The 24418-nt window shown below is 44.2% G+C and overlaps 1 protein-coding gene across 1 annotated transcript in view; it reads right to left on the bottom strand.

Annotated features, from left to right (window-relative positions):
- The window catches only part of ADAMTS9 (ADAM metallopeptidase with thrombospondin type 1 motif 9), a 273702-nt gene that overhangs the window by 28065 nt on the left and 221219 nt on the right, over positions 1-24418 (bottom strand). Inside the window, 9 exon segments of the mRNA XM_030205247.1 lie at positions 6256-6347; positions 11946-12079; positions 15652-15746; positions 15889-15905; positions 15908-15944; positions 15946-15983; positions 17786-17918; positions 21446-21640; positions 24143-24313. Of these exon segments, the coding sequence (XP_030061107.1) occupies positions 6256-6347; positions 11946-12079; positions 15652-15746; positions 15889-15905; positions 15908-15944; positions 15946-15983; positions 17786-17918; positions 21446-21640; positions 24143-24313 (912 nt within the window).

The raw sequence follows: 24418 nt of genomic DNA, 5'->3' as shown, positions 1-24418 counted from the left end.
TTTGTATTCTCGGTATGCCTAGTACTGGATTTGGGGGGGGGGGGGGGGGGGTTAAAAAATGACCGGCCCCGGGTGTCAACTACCCTAGCTACGCCACTGCTGCCGACGTCTGCCTTCCCTTGCACTCGTTGGTTCCCTCAGTGTCCCGCCTTCTTCTGACGTCAGAAGAAGGCGGACACTGAGGGAACCAAGAGCGCGAAGGGAAGGGAGACGTCGGCAGCGCTCCGCTTTCACTGACGCTGCTGCGACCGGAAGTAAAAGATTTAAAGGCCCCAGGGCACGGAGGGAAGGGCAGAGAGGCATGGATGGGAGGGCAGGGCCCAGGGAGAGGACAAATTGCTGGAAGGGGAGGGGAGAGAGGATTGCTGCTATGGATGAAGGAGGGAAGGGCAGAGAGGGACAAGGATGGACATGGGGGCCCAGGGAGAGGACAAATTGCTGGAAATGGAGGGGAGGGGAGAGAGGAGGATTGCTGGCTATGGATGGAGGAGGGAAGGGCAGAGAGGGACAAGAATAGACATGGATGGGAGGGCAGGACCCAGGGAGAGAGGAGAAATTGCTGGAAATGGATATAGAGCAAGAAATGAAGAAGAAAGGAGAAAAGTAAAGAAATAAATGGAAAGGAAGCCCTGGAAATGGAGTTAAGAGGACAGATAGCAGCAGAATCAGATACTGGACCAGCATGATCGAAAAAAGAAAGTCACCAGACAACAAAGGTAGAAAAAAATCATTTTATTTTCATTTTAGCGTTTGGAATATGTCCACTTTGAGAATTTACATCTGCTATCTTATTTTGCAATGTATAGCAATTTGTTTCTAAGAATATTGCTGACAATTCCTTTCAGTGTGGCAAGTGGTGAGCGATCATTTTCATGGGGAGGGGCGTGATCATTTTCACGGGGGGGGGGGGGGGCGCCAACTGATAGTCTGCAGGGGGCGCCAGAGACCCTAGGCACGGCCCTGGCGACGGTGGGTTGGCGGCGGGAGGGGGGGTCAAGAGGGTCGTCGGCAGGGGGGTCCAGGGCCAAATCTATGGGGGGCCCAGGCCCCCATGGCCCCATGTAACCACACCCCTGACAGGTACACGTGGAAGAATGTGCACATTATATTTAAAATCAAATCCCTGCATGTTTTTCCCCCTCCCTGATCCAGCATCACCCCCCATCCCTCAGGATGGTCCACTTTTCTGCAGTTAAATATATCCACCTGGCAAAGCCAGGGGTCCTTTTACGAAGCTGCAGCAAAAGAGGGCCTGCGCTGGCATCGACACGTGTTTTTGATGCGCCCCGAGGTCCCCTAAACGTTTTTTTTCAAGGAATGGCCATGCGGCAAGTGAAGCACTTGCCGCACAGCCATTTCGGGGGACTTTTACCGCCACCCACTGAAGTGGTGGTAAGAGCTTCTGTGCTAACCCTGCAAACTGGGCAGCACAAGGCACTTCCCGATTACTGCTGAGTACACACCAGCACTACAAAAATTTGCATTGCTGGAAATGGCGTGTTGTAGCCCAGTGGTACTTCCCTATCAGCGAGCGGTAAGCCCGCATTATGCTTACTGCCACTTGGTAAAAGGACCCGGGGCCCTAAACAGGTACATTCCCTTGCTGTGAAGGGGGAAGTTTCATTTCCATGGATCTAGCTAGCTCAGGGGTGGACCACCACAGTCCTCAAGGGCCACCACCCAGTTGGGTTATCAAGATTTCCACAATCAACATGCATGAGATTGATTTGCACATATGGCTTTCATTGTATGCAAATATTTCTCATGCATATATTCATTATGGAAATTTTGAAAACCCGATTGGTTTGTGGCCCTCGAAGGTTGTGGTTGCCCACCATTGGCTAGCTAATTCTTTAGCATTGTTAGATTCCTTTGCAGCTGTCCTTCCCATCTAGGGGGGGCATATTATATGGAGGGACAACATTTTAAGGTCACAGAAACATCACAGGCATAGGGTGTCATATTGGCTGATTCAACCTGTCTAATTTCCCTCATTTACCAGGTCTGGTGTTAGAGTGGAGGAATGGCCTAACGGTTAGTGCAGCAGGTTGTGGACTTGGGGAACCAGGTTTGATTCCCGTTGCTGCCTGACAATCGGCAGTGGGTTGAGATCCTGGGGAACCCACGTGACCCTGGGCATGTCACTTAGCCCTCCATTGCCCCAGGAACCACATGTAACCTAGATTGTAGGCCCATAAGGTACAGTGCAAAGTACCTAAAATAGAAATTGTAAACCACATAGTTGCCTCAGGGACCACTTGTGGTATATTATGTGCTATAAATAAACATACAGGGGCCCAGGCAGGGGGACCCATAGCCTACCTTCAGGCTATGCCTTCTTCAGCAAAAGGCAGGCTTGGGATCCAGGGCAACTGCCCAGGTTGCTACTCCCTAACACCAGCTCTTTTGTTTTCTGTGCCCCAATGGACTCTACCCAGCCTTTGGCTGTCTCTTCCCCTTGCCTTATTACCATATCTGTGTCTCCTCCAGTCAAGCAGCAGCTAAGCTATTCCAGACATCTATCACCCCCTCAGCAAAATATCAGCATTTTGAAAAAAATGACCTCTTTGGAACTGGTTCAGTCACAGCTAAATGACAAACGGTCTTTTTAAAATGAGAGGCTACGGGTATTCACTGGTAATGTAAATATTTCTGCAGCTATCACAGTTTAAAGAGTGTTAGTATTTTTCTTCAGGGACTAGGCAGTCGGGAAGTTTACTGGAAGGAAAGACAGAAATGCCAGTATAAATAATGGAATTACCAATGGAGACAGGGCATAAAACAATGTGCAGCTAAGGACAGAAGAAAGAGAAAGCATTTCCTGCTAGGTGTTTAGAGAAAAAGAGACAAATTCCACATTTTTTAAAAATCTAAGGGGCCTATAAACTAAAATGTGCTAAGCCCTAATGTGAATTTAACGTGCAAGAAAAAGCTTATCGCAAAACGCGCTAAAGTATTATGCTGTAATTTGCCTGTCAGTATGCACTAATCGAGAACTATTTTCAAAAGTTTTTTCAGGAGGGGGGGGGGGGTGTCATGTGCAGGGAATGGGCGTGGAAGCATTATCCAGATAGCGTGTTCACATTAGTACGTGCTAACTGGGTAACACGGATTTTAATGCAGGAGCACTTACCTCAGGATTCTATATAGCGCGCCTAGCGTTCCGCGCTGAAATCCAAGTGTATTCTATAACAACGCACGTAACTTTATTGGCTTAACAAGTCAATCAGGGTTGCTAACAGCACTTAACAAGGAATAATGAGCATGAATTGGCAATAATTTGAATTTGCGCGCACAATTCCCCAAGCGTATTCTCTAACGCACTGCGCCTAAATTTTAATGCGTGCAGGCAAAAAGTGATGCGGTTATGGGTGGGGAAATGGGTGTTTCATAAGTTACATACGTTGTATAGAACATGGCCCTCTGTGCCTAAATCTTCGCACCGGGATTTACGCCATGTTTTCGTTGCTGTAAATGGATGCTGTATTCTATGTACTGCGCCTAAATCTAGGCACCGCTTATAGAATACGCTTAGGTAGAAATGTTTTCCACGTGGATTTTTAAGCAGCATATATAGACCTATACGTCTAGCTCCATCTCTACCTGCTTTCAAATCTATGCTGAAAACCCACCTTTTCACTGCTGCTTTTTAGCTCCTAGCCACTACTCAATTGCCCTCCCCTTGTCCCTTCCTTCCTTCTCACCCATTACTTCCCTCACCCGTAACTGTCTTGTCTGTCTGTATTATTTAGATTGTAAGCTCTTTTGAGCAGGGACTGTCTCTTTGTATCAGGTGTTCAGCGCTGCGTGCGTCTGGTAGCGCTATACAAATGCTAATAATAATAATATAGAATCTGGCCCATGGTGATAAGTGCCCCCACGTTAATTTTTTTGCAGGTCTCGTGTACTAATGGAAAAATTAGTGTGAAACCTGAAAAAAGAAAAAAACCCTATTAGAGGGATGTGTTAAAAATGGGCTTAGTGCGCTGAAAAGTCCAGCGTTAAAACATGCTAAGCTCATTTCTTAACGCATCTTAGTAAAAGGGCCCCTAACTTGCCTAAAAGAACACATGTAAGTAATTTTTCTTGTAAAATACAAATTAAATGGTATTTAAAAAATAGATCATAATAAAAACATTTGAACTAAACTTATGATATACTATAGATGATGTCACTTTGGAGCCCTTTTACAAAGGCGCGCCAAAACGTGGCCTGCAGTAGAGTGGGCACGTGAATTAGACACGTGCTGACACCATTTCTCCACCGCGTCTGGAAGAAAGGGGGGTATTTTGGGACGGGAAACGGGTGTGCAGCAAATAAAAACCAGCACGTGTCTATTTACGGCCTGAGCCTTTAACGCCTCCCACTGACTTCGCGGTAAGGGCTCATGCGTTACCCACACAGTAACCATCCAGCGTGCGCCAACTGCCGATTGCTGCCAGAAACGCCCCCGAGGGTAGAAAATTATTTTCTACTGCGTGTTTTCTGCGCACGCCAAACTTGGAATTATCGCCAGGCACATGCGCTAGCCAGGCAGTAATGCTGATTTGACGCTCGCTGCACATGCATAAGCCATTACGTGCATTTGTAAAAGAGCCACACTATTAGGATAAACGCATTTGAGCTCTACCCTCCTAATCAGATCAGAACTAAACATTTACTTTAGGGGCCTGTTTATTAAAATGCAATGAAATTTTGCACTTACTCCTCCTGATTGTATGAATGTTGCCAAAAATTGCATGTGCAAATTTGGTGGTGTGCCGAATTTGCGTGTGCAATTTAATTGAATAACAAGTCAATGAGTGCCAACGATTGGCTTTTGAACAAGCAATTCTTGGCGCTAATTGAAATCAATTAATATTTACACAAGTAGATTTAGGCACGTGATCTGTGCCTGAATTTAACGGTGCGTTCTGGAAAAGGGGGTGCAGAAATGGGAGGGTCATGGATGTTTCGGGGCGGGTGAGGATTCAAGATAGGCACACAAAAGGGATTACATAAGTACATAAGTAATGCCACACTGGGAAAAGACCAAGGGTCCATCGAGCCCAGCATCCTGTCCACGACAGCGGCCAATCCAGGCCAAGGACACCTGGCAAGCTTCCCAAACGTACAAACATTCTACACATGTTATTCCTGTAATTGTGGATTTTTCCCAAGTCCATTTAGTAGTGGTTTATGGACTTGTCCTTTAGGAAACCGTCTAACCCCTTTTTAAACTCTGCCAAGCTAACCGCCTTCACCACATTCTCCGGCAACGAATTCCAGAGTTCAATTATGCATTGGGTGAAGAAACATTTTCTCTGATTTGTTTTAAATTTACTACACTGTAGTTTCATCGCATGCCCCCTAGTCCTAGTATTTTTGGAAAGCGTGAACAGACGCTTCACATCCACCTGTTCCGCTCCACTCATTATTTTATATGCCTCTATCATGTCTCCCCTCAGCCATCTCTTCTCCAAGCTGAAAAGCCCTAGCTTCCTTAGTCTTTCTTCATAGGGAAGTCGTCCCATCCCCGCTATCATTTTAGTCGCCCTTCGCTGCACCTTTTCCAATTCTACTATATCTTTCTTGAGATGCGGTGACCAGAATTGAACACAATACTTAAGGTGTGGTCGCACCATGGAGCGATACAACAGCATTATAACATCCTCACACCTGTTTTCCATCCCTTTCCTAATAATACCCAACATTCTATTCACTTTCCTAGCCGCAGCAGCACACTGAGCAGAAGGTTTCAGTGTATTATCAACGACGACACCCAGATCCCTTTCTTGGTCTGATTCTGTGTGTAGATTTAGATGGGGGCATTTGCACTACATTTTCGTTGGAGCAAATGGATGTGCCTAAATTCACATGCGACTGCTGTGCTTAAGCACCATTCTATAAATTGCTCTTAACTTTAAGAGAGGCTTATAGAATAGCACTTAAGCATTTTTTTCAGTGCCAATATTTTAGGCACACTTTATAGAATTCACCCCACTCCGATAATGATTTCGTCTTCATCACTTTCACTACCAAGAAAATGTCCCATGCATGTAGCACCCGTTCTGTGAAGAAATAACATTTTCTCTTGAATCTATATCCTCCATCCTCACATCTTAATCCTAAGTTCTGGAAAGTTCTTTCCTATTTCAAATACTATACTGTGAATACATCTCTCTGTACTGACATTCTCTCTAAAAAAGAAATATCTTTAGCCAATCAAGCAATCAATCGCTGACACCCAACAACTGTGAGGTGTAATTAGCTTACCTGTGGGCATTTAGCTGCGCTGTAGCAGTCACCAGCAGTGGCAAAAGGAACCGGTCGTCCATCATGTGTCCGTGCAAACTGCAAATCGGTCGCTGCAAAAAGCATTTGGTAAATTAGGAAAGTTGTGGATAAATTGATGGTATGCTTCCTTGATCACTGCATCTATAATACAGTGGAAACATGGCACACGACTGACAAAAAAGCAAGACTTTTGGGAGCTGTCTTATGAAAAAAATCATTGTTTAGCATGCAAATAAATGAGGTCTTTTTAGAAGGATAGCACATTATCCGCCTTATTTTCGAAAGAGAAAGACGCCCATGTTTCGACCCAAATCAGGAGATGGGTGTCTTTCTCTTGTGGGCGGCCAAATCGGTGTAATCGAAAGCCGATTTTGGGCGTCTTCAACTGCAATCCGTCGCGGAAACGGCCAAAGTTGACGGGGGCGTGTCGGAGGCGTGGTGAAGGCGGGACTGGGGCGTGGTTATCAGCCGAACAGAAATGGCGGCTTTTGCCGATAATGGAAAAAAATAGCCGTTTTTAGCGAGAATTTAGGGCACTTTTTTTGGACCCTTTTTTTTCACAAACAAGTCCCAAAAAAGTGCCCTAAATGACCAGATGATCACCGGAGGGAATCGGGGATGACCTCCCCTGACTCCCCCACTGGTCACTAACCCCCTCCCACAAAAAAAAAAACAACTTTTAAAAATTTTTATTTCCAGCCTTTATGCCAGCCTCAAATGTCATACCCAGCTCCTTGACAGCAGTATGCAGGTCCCTGGAGCAGTTGTTAGTGGGTGCAGTGGACTTCAGGCAGGCGAACCCAGGCCCATTCCCACCCCCCTACCTGTTACACTTGTGCTGGTTAATGCTGAGCCCTCCAAACCCCCCCAAAACCCACTGTACCCACATGTAAGTGCCCCCCTTCACCCCTTAGAGTTATGGTAATGGTGTAGACTTGTGGGCAGTGGGTTTTGGGGGGATTTGGGGGGCTCAGCACACAAGGGAAGGGTGCTATGCACCTGGGAGCTCTTTTACTGGTTTTTTTTTTAATTTGTAAAAGTGCCCCCTAGGGTGCCCAGTTGGTGTCCTGGCATGTGAGGGGGACCAGTGCACTACGAATTCTGGCCCCTCCCACAACCCAATGCCTTGGATTTGTTCGTTTTTGAGATGGGCGCCTTCGGTTTCCATTATTGCTGAAAACTGATAGCACCCAGCTGTAAAATGGCCAACTCCTAGGCATTTGCCCTGCACAACCCGTATTATCGGAAAAAAGATGGGTGCCCATCTTTTTTCAAAAATACGGTTTGTCCCATTCACGGAAATAGGCGCCCACGGATATAGGCGCCCATGGAGATGGGCGTTCGCGTTCGATTATACCCCTCTATGTACACAAGTAAATGCCAGTTTTACCATGTATTTATTTATTTATTTAACATATTTATATTCCGTGTAGTCCATAGTTCCTAGTGGCTTACAATTTCAACACACAAACTACTACTACTACTACTACTACTACTTATCATTTCTATAGCGCTACTAGACATATGCAGCGCTGTACACTTGAACATGAAAAGACAGAGCTTACAATCTAATTAGGACAGAGAAACAGGACAAATAAGAGCTAAGGGAAGAATGATAAAATAAGGGTTCTGAACAAGTGAGTAAGGGTTAGGAGTTAAAAGCAGCATCAAAAAGGTGGGCTTTTAGCTTAGATTTGAAGACGGCCAGAGATGGAGTTGACGTACCGGCTCAGGAAGTCTATTCCAGGCATATCGTGCAGCAAGATAAAATGAACGGAGTCTGGAGTTAGAGGTGGAGGAGAAGGGTGCAGATAAGTGAGATTTACCCAGTGAACGGAGTTCCTGGGGAGGAGTGTAGGGAGAGATGAGAGTGGAAAGGTACTGAGGAGCTGCAGAGTGAACGCACTTGTAAGTCAATAAGAGGAGTTTGAACTGTATGCGGAAATGGATAGGGAGCCAGTGAAGTGACTTGAGGAGAGGGGTAATATAAGCATAACGACACTGGCGGAATATTAGTTGTGCAGCAGAATTTTGAACAGATTGAAGAGGAGAGAGATGGCTAAGTGGGAGACCTGTGAGAAGCAAGGTGCAATAGTCTAAGTGAGAGGTGATAAGAGCGTGGATGAGGGTTCTGGTAGTGTGCTCAGAAAGGAAAGGGCGAATTTTGGTGATATTATACAGAAAGAAACGACAGGTTTTAGCAGTCTGCTGAATATTTGCAGAGAAGGAGAGGGAGGAGTCAAAGATGACCCCAAGGTTACGAGCTGATGAGACAGGAAGGATGAGAGTATTGAGCTTCTTATCTTTCCCCCTAACCAACCTCTCCTCTTCCCCCATTCTCTATTTCTGTGGACAACAAAATCAAAGCAACAAATATCTACCATCTAATTAAAACGTTTTTAAACATACGAAAGCATAAAATTACAACAAAACAGATCCCAAATCATATTACAAATAACAATCAAGAACCAGTCCCTACCTTCACTCAATTTATAAAAGCAGATTGTGAAAATGCCTTCTGAAATAGATATGCTTTAAACTGCAAATGTGGATGGGGCAGCTTAGGCAAGCAAGCCAAATTAAGCCTTTAAAAAAACTAGTGATAGGTGAATGCTCCAAGCATATGCTTTAAAGTACCAATACAGACTGTGAGAAGAGTCAGTCTCAGTAGTGCTGAACAAAAAATGCTGAGGCTTGCCTAAGCTGCCCCATCCATTGGCTTACAGAACAAACAGACTCCTGAAGCAGGCATTTTTTGCCGAAACACAGCTCCGTATCGAGTCTTTTAAGTTTTTTTTACATTTTTTAAATAAAGGTTGATTATCTCTTACTCGCCTCCACGGTGTTTTGGAAGTGTCGTGTTGATCACTCTACTTTTTGGAGGTTTTTTTTATCTTTACCCTTGTAGCGGATCTAGTTTCTCCACTTTTGTTGGTTTTTTTCACTTGACATTTTAAAATGGAAAACCAGCGCAAAAGGCAACAAGAATGAAAGGGTCATCAATCTTCTCATTTCCCCATCATTCCCCAAATATTTTTGCAAATGTTTCAGTTTTACTGAGCAGTTGTGAAAATATTTACACTTTGAAAAATTCATCTTTTGTACATTTTTCGTGGCAGAATTCACAAGACTGCAAAATTTTACAAGTTGCTCCTAAATTTATGTGCAGAACCCCCTTATTTAATAATTGCATGCGTAACCCAAAACCACACCCACGGTCTGCCCCAAAACACCCACGACCCTCCCATTTCATAAGTACATAAGTACGTAAGTATTGCCACACTGGGAAAGACCAAAGGTCCATCGAGTCCAGCATCCTGTTTCCAACAGTGGCCAATTCAGGTCACAAATACCTGGCAAGATCTCTAAAAAGTACAAAACATTTTATACTGCTTATCCCAGAAATAGTGGATTTTCCCCAATAACGGTCTATGGACTTTTCCTTTAGGAAGCCATCTAAACATTTTTAAAACTCCGCTAAGCTAACCACCTTTACCACATTCTCTGGCAACGAATTCCAGAGTTTAATTACACGTTGAGTGAAGAAAAATTTTCTCCAATTCGTTTTAAATTTACTACATTGTAGCTTCATTGCATGCCCCCTAGTCCTAGTATTTTTAGAAAGCGTGAACAGACGCTTCACATCTACCCGTTCAACTCCACTCATTATTTTATAGACCTCTATCATATCTCCCCTCAGCCGCCTTTTTTTCCAAGCTGAAGAGCCCTAGCCGCTTTAGCCTTTCCTCATAGGGAACTCGTTCCATCCCCTTTATCATTTTTGTCGCCCTTCTCTCCACCTTTTCTAATTCCACTATATCTTTTTTGAGATACGGCAACCAGAATTGAATACAATATTCGATGCCCCTCTTTTTGGGATGCACCTAAGATTTATGTGCAGATCTTGCGCCTAAATTTATGCACGTTCATCTTGTTTGATTCCAATGAGCACCAATGATTGCTTGTTAAAATCCAATTAAATTGTGCATCCATATTGGGCGCACACCCAAATTTGCGCATGCGAGTTTTGGCAACATTTATAGAATTAGGGGGGGGGCAATGAATATATTATTCCTAAATTATAGAGCCTCCATGTAATAGTTTGGTGTGATGATACAATTTTTACTTTTATTAACAGATATAAAAAATGTTAATCGTATCGCTGTACATTTTTATAATTCTACCCATTTCAGCACTGACTCGTGCTTTAGAAGCTTAAATTGGAAAGCGCTATGACATAAGTAATGCAATAAATTGGCTTTACTCTTCCCTCTGCTGTCTGTGTCTTTGGCACTCTGTTTTGAGAGCAATTTTCTGTAAAAACATTAATGCATAATAAATCTCACTCAACATATGGTGGTTTGAAATAATTTTCAGTAACAGAGAAGAAAGGAAAATAATTCTCAATAATAAGGAAGAGGAACTCTCTCTAAATTATTCTTTAGTAAGTGGCATTTATGCATGTATAGAAAGTAGCTCAAAAACGGTTCCTCTCTCAGCTTAGTATCTGAGTTTCCATGATAGCCAATCCTAAGTGATTAGGGAGCTCTCATTTCAATTACAAGCTAAGCAAGGATGGTCAACTTGATTCCAAGTAATCTGACTGGCTGAAGCAGAGAGCCTCAGTTCCCTGGAAATTCTGTTTCACAAGCTTAAGGGGCCCTTTTACTAAGCCACGTAAGCGTCTACGCATGCCCAACGAGAGCCAAAATGGAGTTACCGCCTGACTACTGCGTTGCTCTTGCGGGTAATTTCATTTTTGATGCACGTCCGATACGTGCGTCTGAAAAATTATTTTCAGGCGCACGTAACGGATGCGCGCCAAGTGGCATTTGGCGCGTATAGGTCATTACTGCCTAGATTCTTTACCACTAGGTCAATGGCTAGCGGTAAGGTCTCAGATCGAAAATGGACGCGTGGCAATTTTGATTTTGCCACACGCCCATTTTCGGCAAAAAAAAAGGCATTTTTGTAGGTGCACTGAAAAATAATTCTGCGCATGCCCAAAAAACGCGTCTACACTACTGTAGGCCATTTTTCAGCGCACATTAGCAAATGGCTCCCTAAGTGTTTGCAAATTCCATACCAACTGCTCCTTGGTTTCTTTTTAAAATATGATTCCTCCTTCCCAACACGAACTGTAATAACTTCTGGATGAGCTGTTTACTTTGTCTTTAACTCCTCCAGATAGAGGCATCACCTGCCAGTAAATTCCCTCTATTACTATTGCAGGGCTCTCAATGATCATAGGCAGGGCTAGCATGTGCGAGCACAGATAGCAGCACCCTCTATGGCTGGGAGGGCTGTCTACCCAGAGTGCTAAGGGCAGTGATGTCATCTTAATCCCAGTCTTGCACATGTGAAAACAGAAGTGCAACTGTATAGATTGTAGACTCTGAAACTGGCCTTGCTGATGTGTAAGAGGAAGCATCTACAGAAAACCAACACAAACCCAAATGGGTATTATTTGGTCGTTATAACACTATTTAGATGGTTGGCACCCCACATTAACATGTGTCATCATGGTCAGGAATAGAACTCTGTGCAATCTCCATACCAAGGAAGGCCCTCTGGCTCTGAGCGCTGATAGTGGGTCTAGTATCGAGACCTTTCTACATCGCTTGGTGAGTGTAAAGTAGTTTGAATGACGAGGCCCTGGTTTTACTCACTTATTATGTGCATAGTGTTCAGGTCCAGCCTTACTTTGCTGAAGGTGGAAAAGCCAGCTGCTGTATAATCTTTTCTGCACTGGCAGTCCTCTCGCCGGCTCCCGTTATACGGACATTCGGTTGGGTTATGTAACCTAGGCCGAAAGGAAAACCAGTAAAATATTATCACAAATGAAGTGAAAAAAGTCTTAGGACCCTGTTTACTAAGGTGCATTAGTGTTTTTCGTGTGAGTGCTAACCATGTAGGCGCTACAGGGATATCGTAGGCATGTACATGGCTAACGCGTGTACACGGTTACGTGCGTTAAAAACATTAACAAGCCTATAACGCTGCTTAGTAAACAGGACCCTTCATTATGGAGCTCAATAATATCTGGTTACTTAAGCAAGACTTAAGGGATTTATACTCCAAGTGACCAATCTTACTGGATATCATAGACTGTAAGCAGCCTTAAGAATGTTTATGAAACTAAATATTTGTTGCTAAAGAGCATCCATAGAGCAGTGTTAGATAGACAGCTTCAGTCATAAAGAGGGGCATAATCGAATGGGGGGCGCCCATCTATAAGGGCGCCCATCTCTAAGGACGGCCCCGACCGTATTATCGAAATAAGATGGGTGACCTTAGAGATAGACGCCCTTAGAGATGGCCGACATTCGTTTTTCGCTGATAATGGAAACTAAGGACACCCATCTCAAAACCGGCCAAATCCAAGCAATTTGGTCGTGGGAGGAGCCAGCATTTGTAGTGCACTGGTCCCCCTCACATGCTAGGACATCAACCGGGCACCTAGGGGGCACTGCAGTGGACTCACAAATTGCTCCCAGGTGCATGAGGACGGCCATCTCTTAACCACGCCCCCGTCCTGCCTTTGGTACACTGCCGACGCGCCCCCTTGAACTTTGGCCGTCCCTGCGACGGAAAGCAGTTGAGGACGGCCAAAATCAGTTTTTGATTATACCAATTTGGCCGCTCTTAAGAGAAGGGCTCCCATCTCCCGATTGTGTCGGAAGATGGCGCCCTTCTCCTTTGAAAATAAGCTGCCTAGAGGCAAAGTTTTCAACCCGAGCTACCATTAAGATATGTTATTTTACCACTAACTTGTGCTGTTTTAGGAAGTTCATCCACACTAATTCAATCACTTACTAGCCAATTTAGGGGTGCTTTTACAAAGACGCGCTGAAAGATGGCTTGCGGTAGTGTAGGCGTGAGTTTTGGGTGCGCGTCAATCCATTTTTTAGCGCGTCTGTAAAAAAGCCCTTTGTTTTGCCGAAAATGGATGTGCCTCAAAATCGAAATTGCCGCACGTCCATTTTGGGTCTGAGATCTTACCGCCAGCCATGACCTAGCGGTAACCAGGCAGTAATGACCTACACATGCCAAATGCCACTTGGCGCGCATCCATTTCGCACGCCCAAAAATAAAAAATATTTTTCAGACGTGCGTATTGGATGTGCTCCAAAAATGAAATTACCGCAAGAGCCAAGTGGTAGTCGGGCGGTAACTCCATTCTGGCACGCGTTGGGCGTGCGTAGACAGTTATGTGGCTTAGTAAAAGGGCCCCTTAGGGTTTGCATGTATTCAAAACCATCCCAGATGTTATAGGATATCACTTTGATGGCCTTTAAAAGGTTTTTATTTCGTTTTAAGTAAAAATACTTCAATGAGAAAATTATAAAATTACAACTCATGCTACCACTTAACACCACAGACCACGAAAAATTCATTGACGGTCTGGACCCAATCCCTGATGAATACCCAGCAGACCGAATCTGGACAAACTTCGATCCACTGACCGACGAAACCATCACCCTAGCAATCAACAGATTCGCCAAATCCCACTGCAAACTGGACATATGTCCCAACAACCTAATAAAATCTGCTTCTATGCGCTTCATAACAGACCTAACGTCACATATCAACTACATGTTACAACATGGATTCTTCCCTAAGGACCAAGGAATATTACTACTTACCCCAATACCTAAGGACTCAAAGAAAAAAGCAAATGGCATAACCAATTACCGCCCGGTAGCATCCATCCCCCTGGCAGTCAAACTAATGGAAAGTATGGTAACCAAGCAACTTACCGACTACTTAAACAAATTCTCAATACTACATGAATCACAGTCAGGATTTCGATCCAACCACAGCACCGAAACAGTACTAATTACTCTCCTAACCAAATTCAAACAAACAATTGCAACTATTTCTCCTACAATCTGACATGTCCAACGCGTTCGACATGGTCATCCACAAAATACTACTGAACATCCTAGAATACTTCGGGATTGGAGGAAATGTACTTAGATGGATCAATGGCTTTGTAACCGCAAGAACATACCAAGTGATATCAAATTCGAATACATCTTCACCATGGAAACCTGAATGCGGGGTACCACAAGGATCACCGCTCTCTCCAACCCCTTTTTAACCTAATGATGAACTCCTCTGGCCAAATCGCTATCCAACCAAGGCCTCAATCCTTACATTTACGCAGATGATGTCCCGATCTACATCCAGTTTCAAACATGATCTAAAGAAATCACAAATGAAATCAAACACAGCCTCCAAATAATGAATTAATGGGCGGATGCATTCCATTAAAGCTCAATGCAGAAAAAACTCAATGTCTCATCCTTCCTCACAATTATACACAAACAAACCCACCACAATAAGCACCCCAGAATACACCCTTCCGGTTTTGGACAGCCTGAAAATTCTCGGAGTTACAATAGACTGAAATCTCACTCTAGAAAGCCATGCAAAAAATACAACAAAGAAAATGTTCCACTCAATGTGGAAACTCAAAAGAGTAAAGCCTTTCTTCCCAAGGGAAGTACTCCGCAGCCTGGTACAATCAATGGTGTTAAGCCACCTAGATTACTGCAATGCCATCTACACCGGATGCAAAGAACAAATCATTAAGAAACTCCAAACTGCCCAAAACACAGCAGCCAGACTCATATTTGGAAAAACGAAATACGAAAGCGCCAAACCTCTAAGAGAAAAACTACACTGGCTTCCACTAAAAGAACGAATTGCATTCAAAATCTGGTCCATAAAATCGTTCACAATGAAGCCCCAATCTATATGTCAGACCTCATAGACCTGCCAACCCGGAACACAAAAAGGTCAGCACGCACATTCTCGAATCTACACTACCCAAGTTGCAAAGGACTTAAATACAAATCAACATATGCATCCAGCTTCTCCTACATAAGCATGCAACTATGGAACGCACTACCAAATGTTATAAAACAATGCATGACCTAACAATCTTCCAAAAACTGAAAACCAACCTGTTCAAAAAGCATACCACAATGATCCATCCTAAATACTAGAAACGAAACTTCACCAAAACTAGACAAAACGGAACTCTCTACACTTGACTGCTTCATTTACGCAGCCACTAATGAACGTTACGCACCACTCACTGCCACTCTACTTCTTATGCAGGATATGAACTTTCTATATTTGACTGTCTAACTTAATCTACAGCCTACTCTATCATTTATGAACTTAATGCAAAACTACTTTGTAATGTACCTTATCATTGCCAATCCGGCACAATGTAAGCCACATTGAGCCTGCAAATAGGTGGGAAAATGTGAATACAAATGCAACAAATAAAATAAATAAAATAAGAGACTCGATTCAGTTAATTTGGTCTTAAGTACAAAAAGCATGCAATGTTTTCTTTACCTGTGACCAAATACTTCTGAAAAATTTTCATTCTCATTATTCACAAGGGTCACGTACTCCTTTGGACTCTCTGAGTGCATTCCGGCACAATATATCTGAAAAATATTGTGTAGGCATGATGAGACATTTAAAGTTTAGATTACAGGAGCCAGAACATCATTTTCAGGAGATTCACAACTGAGAGAGAAGCCAGAAGGACTGACTTTGCTGTAATAAGTACAAATATCTGAAATGCACCTTTAATATTGTTCCTTAATTATAAGATAATATTCACCATCTTCAGGCACACCTTTTTAGTTGTTTGGCATCTTTACAGGATTTTGGTAGTTCACCTGAAATGTATAAAGTAAAGAACAATTAATGTTTATGTTTATTGCTGTGTTTAATATAGCAGTATCGTAGTGTCTACGAGGGAAAGTCTAACTGTTACGGCAACAATTTCAAGCTGTTAGTTGCACGTTACAAAAAAGTCATCATCGACTTAAAACCCCCCGTGTAACATTTTACATATATGTATATTTTTTTATTTTTGATTATTCAATTTATACTCGCTTCATCTCAAATTACTGTGATAGTCTTTTAAATCAAAGTGCATTTGTGCATTGAAACTTTGATTTAAAAGACTATCACAGTAATTTGAGATGAAGTGAGTATAAATTGAATAATTGAAAATAAAATATATACATATATGTAAAAGATGTTACACGGGGGTTTTTAAGTTGATGATGACTTTTTTGTATGTGCAACTAACAGCTTGAAATTGTTGCCGTAACAGTTGAGACTTTTCCCTCGTAGACACTACGATACTGCTTGTGTTTGTTTTTTTTGAGAGTATCAGCATTAGTGAGCAGTACTGATCTGTGGATGGTATTGTGCAGTGGCGTACCAAGGGGGGGGGGCGGACCGCCCTGGGTGCACGCCGCTGGGGGGGGTGCCGCGTGCTGGTCGGCTCTTCGTTTTCATGCTCCCTTTGCCCCGGACCAGGTTACTTCCTGTTCCGTGGCAGAAGGAGCAATTGAAAACGAAAGAGCCGGCAGGCGCGCGGCCCCCCCCCCAGCGGCGTGCACCTGGGGGGTTCTTTCGCCGGGGGGGGGGCATCGCGCTGTTTCGGGGGGCGCTGCACCCGGGGGGCGGGCGCATCGGCGATCCGCCCCAGGTGTCAGCCCCCCTAGGAACGCCACTGGTATTGTGTTTAATATAGCACCAATCCACTTCTAGCAGAAGATGGCAGTGGTTCACAAAACTAATAAACAAAGATAAGAAAGGAACTCCAAAAACAGACAGGAAAGACTCAATCAAACAAGAACAACACACACACAAATATACATATATTAAATTAAATAAAGATAACATTAACCAGGGCTATTTTTGAGGGGGTACTTGGGGGTACTGAGTACCGGCACCTTTTCCATTGTGTGATAAAATTGACCCGTGGTCCCCAAGTTTTAATGAAAGAGTTCAGGCTCTACATACCATAGATTCTGTGACTGGATGCAGGGGCCTGGCTATTGTGGGGTGGGCCCCTCAGTGATCACCCCACCCCTGAAAGGTGGCCTGTCATTTGAGTACTGACACCTTTTTTGCTAGAAAAAATGCACTGAAATTAACATTAAAATAAAAATAAAATTCTGAACAGATTGGCCCGGTGAGCACCACCAGATCGCAAGAGGGGGAAAACCAAAAGCAAGAGTGAAACAGTGAGTTTTCAGGAGCGTTTTAAAACAAGGGAAAGAAAGTTCAGAATGTAAAGCCGGAGGGTGCAGTGTCGTCCACCCCCCCCCCCCCCGGCACATCACTTCCAAGCCCCCCCCCCCCCCCGGTGCATTCTTCTTACTTGCTGGGGTGCTGGGAGCAGCCACGGCTGTCGGCGCTGCCGGTTCCCTGCTCCCTCTGCCCCGGAACAGGAAGTTAACAGCAGAGGGAGCAGGGAATTGGCGGAGCTGACAGCCGCACGGCTGCTCCCTGCACCCCTCCTGCAGCGTACTTCCGGTGGACCGCCCTCACCGCCCCGCCCTCTGTACGTTGCTGGGAATTTGATAGCAGTATTCTGCAACAGCTGGTTGCTTGAGGCTATAGAGTGGAACACCCATTACAAGGGAATCACAGTAATCAAGACCGTTCAATATGATCTTACAGTCATGGTTGTTATGGCATGCTCTCTGCTCTTCTGGTTTGAAAGCCAGGGGACACATGCTGCTCAGCTGGTCATCATTTGTCAAGCACTGCACTGAACGTTGAATCACTCCAGTGCCACAGGTTACAGAGCACTGAAAAAAAAAAAAACGAATCTTCTAATACTCAGTCACGCTGGAATCTCTTACTATTGCTTTTAAGCACCCTTTGTCCTTTCGTAAGAAGCTTAAACCTTTTCTGTTTATCTAATTGTACTCCAGGATAATCAGCTTTGTATCAGGAATTCTTTTTTTTAATTATTGTACTATGATAATGGTTAAGGGGCCCTTTTAACATACTGTGGTAAAAAGTGGCCTTAGCACGATTTATGTGGGTCATTCCCGCACGCTAAGGCCAGTGCTACAAAATACCCCCCCCCCCTGTTTACTAAGCCGCGCGTCAATGCCAAGACAGCCCATTCAAAGTGAATAGGCTGTGTCGGCATTAGCGCACGGAAGCTGCCAGTGCGGCTTAATAAACAGGGGGCCTATTGCAAAAATTACGCAAGATGCCTGAGTGCCTCGTGGTAAGACCTTTTTTGCTGCAGTAAGCATTTGTTAATACTCACTGCAGCTTAGTAAAAGGACCCCTAAGTGCAATACTCAGCATTAACCAGTTAAGTTAAACTGGCAAAAGATAGGACTGCTGGATGTTTCAAATTATGATTTCACCAGACAGCTGAATATTGAACTCTGTTGAGAAATTTTATTGGATACCTGTGTAAAAATTCCAAAAAGTTCCTATTTTAACCCATTTTATTTTCACCCTAGATCACGAAACCAATTTTGGAACACTGAACAAAAACTGGTTAAAGTGCAAATTTTGTCTGTGCACTACAAGTGCACAAGCATATCTTATAAAATATGCATGTGAATCACAACTCCGCCTCTACTCAGCCCAAAATACCCCTCTTGACAAAGACTACCCACTCTTTCTATGCACATACTTTTCATGTGTGTAAGCGGTCAGGCAATTTTGCAAAAGTGTAAGTTTACAACATGACATGATGATGCAAACTTTGATGGTGGGCGTGCACAGGGATGGAGTTTGGGCGGAAATAGCACAAACTACTACTACTACTATTAGCATTTATATAGCACTACCAGACGCACAAACCTGCAGATTATGAAATCCACAGAAATCCACAGAAGCTTAGCTGAAATTGGGTGGCGGGGGGAAGAGGGTTGGTGGTTGAGAGGCTAGGATGGGGGAGGGCAGACTTATACGGGGTCTGTGCCGGAGCCGGTGATGGGAGGCGGACTGGTGGTTGGGAGGCGGGAAATACTGCTGCACAGACTTATATGGTCTGTGCCCTGAAAAAGACAGGTACAAATCAAGGTAAGGTATACACATGAGTTTATCGTGGGCAGACTAGATGGACCGTGCAGGTCTTTTTCTGCCGTCATCTACTATGTTACTATGTTACTATGAAATACCTTAATCCATGCATGTATATGTGTAAAGTACACACCTTCATTTACAGCTGCTTTTCAAGTCCCACCTCCAGATCTAGCAGAAAGCAACAGTACTGGGTTTAAAAAAAGGATTGGACAAGTTCCTGGAGGAAAAGTCCATAGTCTATTATTGAGATGGACATGGGGAAGCCACTGCTTGCCCTGGGATTGGTAGCATGGAATGTTGCTACTATTTGGGTTTCTGCAAGGTAATTGTGACCTGGATTGGCTACTGCTGGAAACAGGATGCATGGCTAGATGGACCATTGGTCTGACCCAGTATGACATGCTCTTATTTGATAAAACAGTAATTCCCAGAAAAGCATCACTCTCAGGGCACGTTGGCCACCTCAAGAAGAAGACTAAATGCTGTCCAAACCTTAAGGGGCCTTTCTGGATTTTAAATTTGTGCATCCTGGTGTGGAAATGACTTGGGAAAATAAGAATTGAAAAAAAATGGGTCTGGCTTAATTTTTTTTGTTACATTTGTACCTGCGCTTTACCACTTATGGCAGGCTCAATGCGGCTTACATGGGGCAATGGAGGGTTAAGTGACTTGCCCAGGGTCACAAGGAGCTGCCTGTGCCTGAAGTGGGAATTGAAGTCAGTTCCTCAGGACCAAAGTCCCCACCTTAACCACTAGGCCACTCCTCCACTTTCCCACCCCCCCCCCCCCCAAAAAAAAAACCTCAGTGCAAAAATATATCTATGTGGTCTATATTCAAAGGGTTTTAACCAGACAGAGAGCCTCCTGCCTGGTTAAACCCTGCTGAGCTGGCTGGCCGCTGATATTCAGAGACTCATAATCGGGTAGTGGCACTGAGTATAGGTTCTAACCAGCCATTCCTAACCAGCTACGGGGCCGTTTTACTAAGCTGCGTAGGTGCCCATCAATTTGGAGTTACTGCCCGGCAACCGTGTGGCCGGTGCGGTAATTTCATTTTTTATGCGCGTCCGCTACGTGTGCCAGAAAATATTATTTTATTCTGGGGCGAGGCAAAAATCGGGCGGTAACTCTGACTTGATGCGCCTAGGCGATTACCGCACGGTTAACACGAGAGACCTTACCAATAAGTCAATGACTGGCGGTAAGTTCTCAGACCCAAAATGGAAGCATGCCGAGTTTTATTTTACCGCACGTCCATTTTCGGCAAAAATTTTAAAAAGGCATTCTTTACAGGCGTGCTAAAAAATGGATCTGGGCATGGCCAAAAACCATGCTTACACCAGCGCAGCCCATTTTTCAGCGCACCTTAGTTAAAGGACCCCTAAGTTACAGACGGCCCAGTAGAGTTTGGGCAGAGCTGCCACTAAGCCAGTTAGCGGTAATATTCAGTCCACTAACCAGCTAAGTGAGCAGATAAAGGGGTCCTTTCACTAAGCCGCGTTAGCATCTACGCACAACCCAATGCGCACCAAAATGGAGTTACCGCATGACTACCACGTGGCTCTTGCGGCAATTTCATTTTTGGCTCGCGTCCAAAAAGCGCGTCTGAAAAATATTTTTTATTTTCAGGCGCGTGAAACAGATGCGCACCAAGTGGCATTTAGCATACGTAGGTCATTACCGCCTGGTTACTGCGTGAGTCTTTACCGCTAGGGCAATGGCTGGCGGTAAGGTCTCAGACCCAAAATGGACGCACGGCAATTTTGATTTTGCCGCACATCCAGTTTCGGCAAAAAAAGGGCCTTTTTTACAGGCACGCTAAAAAATGGATCGGCACACGCCCAAAACCCACGCCTACACTACCGCAAGCCATTTTTTCAGCACACCTTTATAAAAGGACCCCAAAGTTAGGATAGCAAAAATGTTGGGCTAACTTGATCTGCCAAGTTAATCGGGTTATCAGCCAGCATCCAGTTAACTTTCCAGTTGCCACACTAATCCTGACTGGAGGCCAGACATACCCTGGCATTGAATAATCAAGGTTAATTTAGCCCACGAAGGCTGAATATTTGTCCTTATGTCAATTTCTAAACCAGAATGCACAGCATTGTCAAATTTAATAGAAAGAAAAAAAAACCCTCAAGAAACACTCACTTATTATCATAATCTCCAATTAATTAAAGGAAGGAAAAAAGCCTCAGGCTGTGATTCACTGAGAACCTAGCAATCCTTACAATTACTGTCACAAGCCTGGAAAAATGGAAAGCATTACAGAACTTACGCTTCCCCAGTTTCCAACTCTCCAGGACGCAGAAACAGGGCATTCGCCGAGGTAACAGTTGCGGACGTACTGTGGCTGGGTGCCTGGACAGTTTGCTGTACTCTGATAGCTGTACTCATAGTGTTCTTTCTCCGAGAAAACTTCACTGCAGGAAACGAGTCTTTGCTGGTAGCCTTCGCCGCATGTTACCGAGCACTGGTAGAAAAAAAGAGGAGAATGAGGAACACTTCTTGATTTACAGAGCATGGAGCATATCTAATGAGAAAGTCAAGATCCCAAGAGATACCACACATAAATAAAATAGATACAAACAAACTTCTTCAGAAATAAATTTTAGCATAGACCCCCCCCCCCCCCCCCCGGATTCTACATAGCCCGACTTAAGTTGTGAACAAATCCAGTTGTATTCTGTATTGCCTACGCAACTTAATTAGCTAACAAGCCAATCTATGCCTATAATTGCCACTTAACAAGCAATTACTGACATTAATTGTCATTAATTGGAATTCACGCATAGAACTAAGTGTATTCTATAATGTGATGTGTGTAAATTCTACATCACATAGTTGAAAAGGGGGCGTGGCCATGGGTGTGGAATAGGCGGACTGTGGGCATTTCTAAAATCTATACGCATTGTTACAGAATACAATCAGTCCACATGTTATGTAGGCGTTGGTACTTATACCAAGTAAGTGACTAAATTTAATTGCACGGATGGGTGGTCAGCGTATTCTATAAAGTATGCCTAAATTTAAGTGTACTTTAGAGAATATTCCTAGGCGTATTTCGTTTCGGCACTGATTGTTTAGGCATGATATATAGAATCTAGTCCAGGATGGCTATTTTTTTCTCAGATTCCGTCTAAAATATCAATCAAAAATTTCTGTTACACTTAATGGTGAGAAGTGACTTTCTAACATAACAGTTATTTGTTCTCGAGTGCTTGAGGTACTGACCTATCAGGTTTTTTTAATACAACATGAATTATTAAATAAAACAGAGGCAGGTGCTATGTTGTTGAGAACCAAAAAAAAAAAAAACAGCACCAAAGACATGAATCCCAATAAGGTTCCAAAGAAGATTTATTCAGCAACTAAAATTCCTTCAAGTAGGAAACAGCACCCAACATGACCATGCTTCACCGATAAAGACTACATCAGGGTCACTACATTCTTCTAAATATTAATCTCAAAATCTCGTGATAACATCAGTCAAAGAAAACTAACATTGCCTGGTTAAACTGGAGCTTACTTGCCGTCTTATCAGCCTTTCAGGCTTATTTTCGAAAGAGAAGGACGCCTATCTTTCGACACAAATCGGAAGATGGGCGTCCTTCTCCCAGGGTCGCCCAAATCGGCATAATTGAAAGCTGATTTTGGGCATCCCCAACTGCTTTCCATCGCGGGGATGACCAAAGTTCACGGGGGCGTGTTGGAGGTGTAGCGAAGGCGGACTTGGGCGTGCCTAACACATGGGTGTCCTAGACTCATAATCGAAAAAAGAAGGGCGTCCCCGATGAGCACTTGGACGACTTTACTTGGTCCTTTTACGTTAGGACCAAGCCACGAAAAGGTGCCCGAACTGACCAGATGACCACCGGAGAGAATCGGGGATAACCTCCCCTTACTCCCCCAGTGGTCACTAACCCCCTCCCACCCTCAAAATCATTCTTTAAAAATATTTTTTGCCAGCCTCAAATGTCACTCAGTCCATCGCAGCAGTATGTAGGTCCCTGGAGCAGTTTTAGTGGATGCATGCACTTCAGACAGGCGGACCCTGGCCCATCCCCCCCCACCTGTTACACTTGTGGTGGTAAATGTGAGCCCTCCAAAACCCACCAGAAACCCACTGTACCCACATCTAGGTGCCCCCCTTCATCCATAAGGGCTATGGTAGTGGTGTACAGTTGTGGGGAGTGGGTTTGGACGGCTCAGCACACACGGTAAGGCAGCTATGCACCTGGAAGCAATTTCTGAAGTCCACTGCAGTGTCCCCTAGGGTGCCCGGTTGGTGTCCTGGCATGTGAGGAGGACCAGTGCACTACGAATGCTGGCTCCTCCCACGACCAAAGGCTTGGATTTGGTCGTTTCTGAGATGGGCGTCCTCAGTTTCCATTATCGCCGAAAATCAGAAATGACCAAGTCTAAGGACGACCATCTCTAAGGTCAACCTAAATTTCCAGATTTGGGCTTCCCCGACCGTATTATTGAAACAAAAGATGGACGTCCATCTTGTTTCGATAATATGGGTTTCCCCGCCCCTTCACGGGGATGTCCTGCGAGGACGTCCTCAGAAAAACTTGGGCGTCCCTTTTGATTATGCCCCTCCACATTGGTAAACTGTGGCCTCATCAAGTACTGTGCTTCCCACTCAAGATCATTTAGCTGCTGAATAAATCTTCTTTGGAATCTTATTGGGAGCCCTGTGTGATTCGTACTATCTTATTCTACAAGATGAATTATGACCAGAACTGTTGGCAAAAGGCATTTCCCAGCAGGGGGAAGCAGCTAGTGAGGACTTCCTAAGGAAAGGCTGGGGATTTGCAATTTGGTGAGTACCGCGAAGCCCGATCACACTGTCTTGGGTGCGACTGGCATGTGAAGCAGCAGGGTCTCATACTTTGCTAACCAGTACACTGTGCTCTATGTGGCTGAAACCCCATGCTTTGATTTGATGTATCAGTTTATTAATTTGTACCTTCGACCATTCTCCGGTGATCCAAATGTATTCACAAGGCTGTACGTTACAACTTTCCACTTCAGAGGGTTTCTCTTTCTTCATGCAGTATGCACCATGCACCTCTTCCTTATCCTGATTCATGCAAAGGACTTTTCGGTAGCGGGATCCCACGCCACAGGTTTTTGTGCACTGTCAAAACATTTGGAAAAATTACAGCATTTCTGTTAGAGAGTTACATATAGTAACATAGTAGGTGACGGCAGAAAAAGACCTGTACGGTCCATCCAGTCTGCC

The sequence above is a fragment of the Microcaecilia unicolor genome, chromosome 6 (assembly GCF_901765095.1).
Source record: "Microcaecilia unicolor chromosome 6, aMicUni1.1, whole genome shotgun sequence".
NCBI classification, from domain to species: domain Eukaryota; kingdom Metazoa; phylum Chordata; class Amphibia; order Gymnophiona; family Siphonopidae; genus Microcaecilia; species Microcaecilia unicolor.
Note: the sequence above shows the minus strand (reverse complement) of the source record. Positions and strands in the feature narration are given on the sequence as shown.